Source organism: Mesitornis unicolor, unplaced genomic scaffold, assembly GCF_000695765.1.
Source record: "Mesitornis unicolor isolate BGI_N332 unplaced genomic scaffold, ASM69576v1 scaffold6377, whole genome shotgun sequence".
Taxonomy (NCBI): Eukaryota; Metazoa; Chordata; class Aves; order Mesitornithiformes; family Mesitornithidae; genus Mesitornis; species Mesitornis unicolor.
In genome coordinates, this window is record NW_010198352.1 from 67,741 (window position 1) to 74,136 (window position 6,396).

The 6,396-nt window shown below is 42.9% G+C and overlaps 1 protein-coding gene across 1 annotated transcript in view; it reads left to right on the forward strand.

Annotated features, from left to right (window-relative positions):
- Nucleotides 1-4,869, forward strand: part of LOC104544287 (disintegrin and metalloproteinase domain-containing protein 12-like) — a gene marked incomplete at both ends in the record, with an annotated part of 29,564 nt that extends 24,695 nt beyond the window's left edge. The window contains 1 exon segment of the mRNA XM_010189114.1: nucleotides 4,721-4,869. Coding sequence (XP_010187416.1) covers nucleotides 4,721-4,869 — 149 coding nt within the window.
- Nucleotides 4,870-6,396: the final 1,527 nt, after the last annotated feature.

The window sequence follows — 6,396 nt, forward strand, 5'->3', positions numbered from 1 at the left end:
AGTGGGAAAGAACAATCAAATCACGTAATTTGGAGAAAGTCATGTCAAAATTGTGGAAAAGACAAAGGTTTCAGTCTCTTGGTAGCTTTAGAAGCTGATCTCTAACTGGTGTTTGTTACAGCTTTTCACTGGGTACCTGGGGGATAGGTATGGATGGAAAAGGAGGAAAAGAGGAAGAAAAAGCTGTGGGAGTCTCCCAGTGCACTTCCAAATCTTGGCAAAAACCATATACAAGGCAGACAACCCCATTGCATCCATTTCACCCTAGGAGAGCAGTCACTGCTTTGGCTTTATCTGCAGCCGGAGGTGACCTTAATAATGACTTTTTTGTCCTTTTAATTTTTAGCATAAGCTTTAAAATACATTACAGTGTGTTTTACTGCAAAGTCAGTCCTCTTCACTCAGGAAACTGTCATTTTAAGCAGAAACAACACAAAATATTTCATTCCAGTGTCAAGAAAACAAGAACCAGCATTTCTTTAAAGTGCTCCTGGGGCTTTGACAGAGGAAAAACTGATTTCTATGTCCAGGAGAAACCCAGTGTCTGTGTGGGAACCATGGGCCAGGCTGCAGCTCCAGTCATGCAGGGGAGCACGATGTTTCTCAGAGACTCCCGCATCAGCAAATTGAAATTTTGAGGTGCAAATTAACTTCAGGCTCACACAGCGTGGCTAGAAACGTTTTCCAGTTCTTTAAGCAAATCCTCGAAAAGGAGGCGAATCCACAATAAGCAAACACCGCCAAAACCCCAATGGGCAGCTGCTCAGCCTTCCCCCTGGTTAACAAAGGCTAATTCGGGTATTTATTTTAAAAGTTTTTATATATAAAACTGCACTATATGGTACCTACAGAAGAAAACTCTAAATTGGGAAGGTACTTAAATGAAAGAGTGAATAACTGTTAACCTGGGAGGCTGTGGCACTCAACCGTCTCAAAATTGGGCAACTGAGCATTTGGTCATCCTTATCATTCAGCCAAGCTCTTACCCATCCCACCCCCAGCACTCAATACCAAAAAAGCTCCCATGCTCTCAATACTGATCAGAAAGAAAAGATAATGAGGAGATTGGATGAGAAACAATATTTTAGTAGAAAAACTGGAGTCATCCTTGTGTGATCTGATTTTCCTGTCTGTTTTTGCAGTTACTCTGCTCTACTCTGTGATCCAAATTCCTCTGCCATGCCTTCTCAAGAGCCTGCCCCTCTCTTCTGTAGGGCTGAATGCTCTCAGTGGTAGGGAACGCTCTGTCTCCAGTAATTTTAAGAGAAACTCCAAGTGGGGAGAGCAGGCATCTGAGTATGTGAGGCTTTTGGTGTATCAAGAGCATCATAATTTAATTTTATTGTGGTGGTCCTGTTGTGTTATATAAAGATTAAACAAAGGTTGACCTTAAAGCAAGTCTTTGACACATGATTCAGTCTTCACTGTGTTTTAGAAGACTGCCCACTAAATTCATGGATTTAAAAGTAAAATATCGCTGTGTTGCTGTGATATATTGTAGTATTCTCACTCATGTCTCATTTCTATTGGCTTCAGTGGGAAGTTATGCTAAATGACAAGTGAGGAACTGAGGCGCTTATATTTCAGTGAATTGCCTAAATGAAATAAAAGTGTGTTTTAGAGAACTTATTCCTACAACTGAGTGAAACTGCATGGGATGTAGCAGGATTGGGGCATTTGCCTGCTCTAACTGGAGGTGACAGAAAGTATTTTATTATTACAATTTGATCTGAGTCTCCGTGGAACGAGGCAGAGTTCAGCAGAGAGCAGCTGCATGTTTTGTGCAACAGCTTATAATGTCTTAACGGTAGATGGCTGCTTATTCAGTGGTTGGGAAACTGTTTGGTAACGACTTTTACTACTCGAGTTAACTTTAAAAGACCCTGGTGGAATAAATCAAAGTCACATTGCTATTCATTTCTTCAGTCCTTGCGATACTTAAGGGGTCTCGGTATCAAATGGGACATGTCACTGTTTGTTTGGATAATCTTCATTTATGCTGTCTTCATATAACCTCTTTTGCTGAGACATCGCATTCCTCGTTTTGAAAACCCTCTCTGGAAACTGATAATATTGCATTCCTAATGGATCTGAGCAAGTAATGAGAACCGCATGGGCTGTAATAATTGTTTGCCTATTCGAGACCCAAATTACATCTCAGATCATTTATTACTCTAGTTCTGGAGTGGACTGTGTAAATTCCTGTTATTATTTTTATTTACCAGCTCTAGAGGCATTCAGATAAGTATGATCTCTGTTCAGTAAGTGGAAGAGACTGGCAAAATGAAGAAAAACTGAGGTCAGTTTGTTTGTCTGTGTAGTTCAAAGCTTAAAGGAGGATGACCACGAGCCAGCACTGTGCCCTTGTGGCCAAGAAGGCCAATGGCATCCTGGGGTGTATCAGGAGGGGGGTGGTTGTAGGGCAGAGAGGTTCTCCTCCCCCTCTGCTCTGCCCTGGTGAGACCGCATCTGGAATATTGTGTCCAGTTCTGGGCCCCTCAGTTCAAGAAGGACAGGAACTGCTGGAGAGAGTCCAGCGTAGGGCTACAAAGATGATCAAGGGAGTGGAGCATCTCCCTTCTGAGGAGCGGCTGAGGGAGCTGGGTCTCTTTAGTTTGCAGAAGAGGAGACTGAGGGGAGACCTCATTCATGTTTATAAATATTTAAGGGGTGAGTGTCACGAGGATGGAGCCAGGCTCTTCTCGGTGACAAACAATGATAGGACAAGGGGTAACGGACACAAACTGGAACACAGGAGGTTCCACTGAAATTGGAGAAGAAACTTCTTCTCAGTGAGGGTGACAGAGCCCTGGCCCAGGCTGCCCAGAGAGGTTGTGGAGTCTCCTTCTCTGCAGACATTCAAAACCCGCCTGGACGCCTTCCTGTGTAACCTCATCTGGGTGTTCCTGCTCCGGCAGGGGGATTGGACTGGATGAGCTTTGGAGGTCCCTTCCAATCCCTAACGTTCTGTGATTCCGTGATTCTGTGAGTTTCTGTCTTGACCACAATACCCTGGTTTCAAGGCATCACTCCAATGTGTCGCTGGTAAATTATATGGAATTATTTCATTGTTTTCTTAATCTTTGGTCCTGGATTGTTTTCCAGTTGTGTTGGAGGTTGTGCTCTTTATAGGACATCAGGTTCGATTACATTGAATTCTCAAAATATTTCATAAATTACTATAAGCACAAAGATAAATCACTCCGTATATGACTGGTATCTAGAGAAGACATCTCCATATGTAGGCACTGTGCAGGAGTAGCTATTTTCTTGATTATTACAGGTTATTTTGCTGCATAGGTTTACTCTATTGTTTCTTTTACTGGGGCAGGTTGTACAGCTTCTTTCAGCAAACAGGCCTCTTAGACTAGAACTGCGCACAAACTGTCTGCTGTGTTAGACGCAAGTGTTTTATAGTAAAAGTTTAAAATTCAGGAAAAAACTAAGAAGAGATCCTCTGCTGAAAGGCGAAATTCTTTTGAGTTTATTCCCAATGCAGAAGCAATATTTTCTCATTTTCAGAATGGCTCTGTTATCTTTTAGATTTTGTTTTCTGTTTGAGAAATGGTTTCCTCAAAATATTAGCACAGACAGATGAAAGAAGAAACTCTGAAATCTACCCCAAGTCATATATGAAGGGCTTCATTAATATATAGCTAATGTTTTAGACAGTTTTGCCTTTCACTTCTTTTTAGTCAGAAGGTTGGCTTAGATGATACTAAAGGAGTTATTTAAACTGAATATATTCAAATATGCTTTTAGAGCAGGCAGCTGTACATAGTAATTCCATTTACTGGCTGATAAATAGCGGATCATGCATTTATATTACATGTTTATGCCTTCAGGGAAAGCTTTCATATGAGTACAGTGGATTTTTTTTTTTCCCCCTCAAGAAAATGATCGATGTGGAAATCTCTCTTATTTGTGGTTAAACCAAAACATCAGGCTGATCAGCAGCCTGTAATCAGATCATGCAGTGAAATTCTCAGAAATAATTCTCCCAAAAATGGGCATTTCAACAAGGATTAATGTTAATAGTTCAGTTTGACACTTGCAGTACTCAGAATACGTGTTAATAAGAGGCCATCGAAGATTTCGACTCACTTTGGCCTTTCATTTTTAAAAAGGAGATTTTCAAAGGTACTTGAGGTTTTTTACAAGGCTTGTGAAATCTTGGACATTCTGATATTAAGGAAACAGCCTGAAGAATATTAAACAGACCGAGGAAGCCTCTTGCTGCATTTACAATTTACCTCCCGATGTGAAGGATCTCCTCACTTCTCCCTCATCACACTCATCCTCACCCCTACCTGATCACCCTGTCCAACACTGCACATGGTCTTAGGAATTTGGGGATTTATTGAGCAGGAGAATTTAAAGCCCTAAATAAAGAGATGGCCCAGGACTTCAGAACTCTCCAATGGTCTCAAATGTCTCATGTGCTGGGGAAACTGGGTGGCCAGGACAGAAATTTCCAGTCTGTATTTGGTATGTGTGGATGAATTTAAAATTGTCCCTGTTTAACAAGAGTGTTACTACAGCTGGTAAGTGTATAAAACATTTTGAAGCACAGGCAATAGGACCTGAGGGGGGGACCTTGGGGGATGGACTGGATGATCTTTAAGGTCCCTTCCAGCCCAAACCATTCTGTGACGCTATGAATGTGTGTTTTGAATTGTTTTTACTCATTGACTTCACTAGTTCTTTTGGTTTTTTTAAGGATCACTCAGAAAACCCTCTGGGTGCAGCAGTCACGCTGGCTCACGAGCTGGGACACAATTTCGGAATGAACCACGACACCTTGGAGCGGGGCTGTAACTGCAAAGCGTCTACCGATAAAGGGGGCTGCATCATGAACCCCTCCACTGGGTAAGTGCGAGGGTAAGCACTGGCAAGATGAAGTTATAGTGGAAAATTTATAGTTTCATTTTGTGTCTCGGGAACATCTAAAGGGGGAAAAGAGAAAAACCTCTTCACCACCTGTTAAATCTTCTCGCAGTTATCCCCCTCAAGCCGTAGCAATTAAACTTGTTATCAGAGCACAATGTGTACCATTGTACCTTTCTATTTCCCTGCTGCCAGTGTGAGACAGAAACGCCGTAAGCAACTGGTTAATTTAAAAAAGAAAAGCATAAAAAGAAACAAAACTCAAAACAAACTGCATTGCAAGTGTTGAGTCAGAACTTCACCTTCTCCTCTTGCCAACTGTGTATCAGTCATAATAGGAAATGAGCAGCATCCCAAGGCCAAGACTAAGCTGAATGTGCAGGAAATAAAGTAATGCAGGAAATGTATTATTGGACACTCTGCAAAGCTTTTGTCTTGTGCAGAGAAGATTTTTAGTTTGCACAAACTTTTGCATTTCACCCCTTGTTATAAGTGTGTAGCGGTGTTAGCCTGTGAGCAAACGAAGTCTGTTGGGTCAGTGGGGTTAGGGCTGTTTGATGGCCGGAGGGAGATCTTCCAAGAAAAGATACGAGACACTGTGGGAAACAAAGCCAGGGAACCCGTGGTCATCTCTGAGTCAGTGCTGAAGGGTTGCTGTGCTGGTGATAAAGGCGCAATGTCAATGGAGAAGACTGATGGTTTTGTCGACACAAAAATACAGGCACCTTGACTGAGGTAACTGGTTACAGCTTGCTTCTCTGCATTTTAAATCAGAAAAGTGGATGATACAGTGAGTGAGTTCTCCATGGCCATATTCAGACAAGAACCAATGGGATTAAACTGAAGGAAGAGAGATTTACCAGAGGTTTCTGATGGTAAGGGATGTGCTGGACTGGGTTGCCTGCAGAAATGTTACTGCCTTTGACTGGAAGCTGGTACGAACCAGGCAGACAAATATCTGTCAGCAGTGTCTTGTAGGTACAGCTGGGCTTGCCTTGGGGCAAGAGGATGGTCTAGATGATCTTCTGATGTCCCTTCCAGCTCCAGCATTCCCTGTGGGTGCTTAAACTTCATCTGTTGCTTAAAAAAATCTCTTCTGGGAATGGCGATCAGCTCAGCCTCTGCCGTCTCTCCGTGTTTCTGGGAAAGAAGGGGAGCGATCTGGGAGAGGCCAGGGAGTGCTGGGCAGGATTGCTCCCTGCTGCTCAGCCTAATGGCAGCCCTGGCCCTCCTTCAAAGGCCTGCTGTCACCCTCCTTCGAGGCAGAAATAAGGGATGCTGGCCAGAGGCCAGGCACAGCGAGTTAAGAGACAAACAAAAGGGAGTTGAGAGCGTGGAGGAGAACAAGAGTGATTGCTACAGTTTGGAAAAGAAAAATGGCTTGACTTTCCTGAAGCAAGAGGTAGTAAATATCCGTCTGGAACTGCGTTCTGCAGCACATGTGCACACTGCAAAAACAAACTGAAATTGGGAACAGGGCGCTGAGGTGAGGGGGTGCAGTAGCTGGTA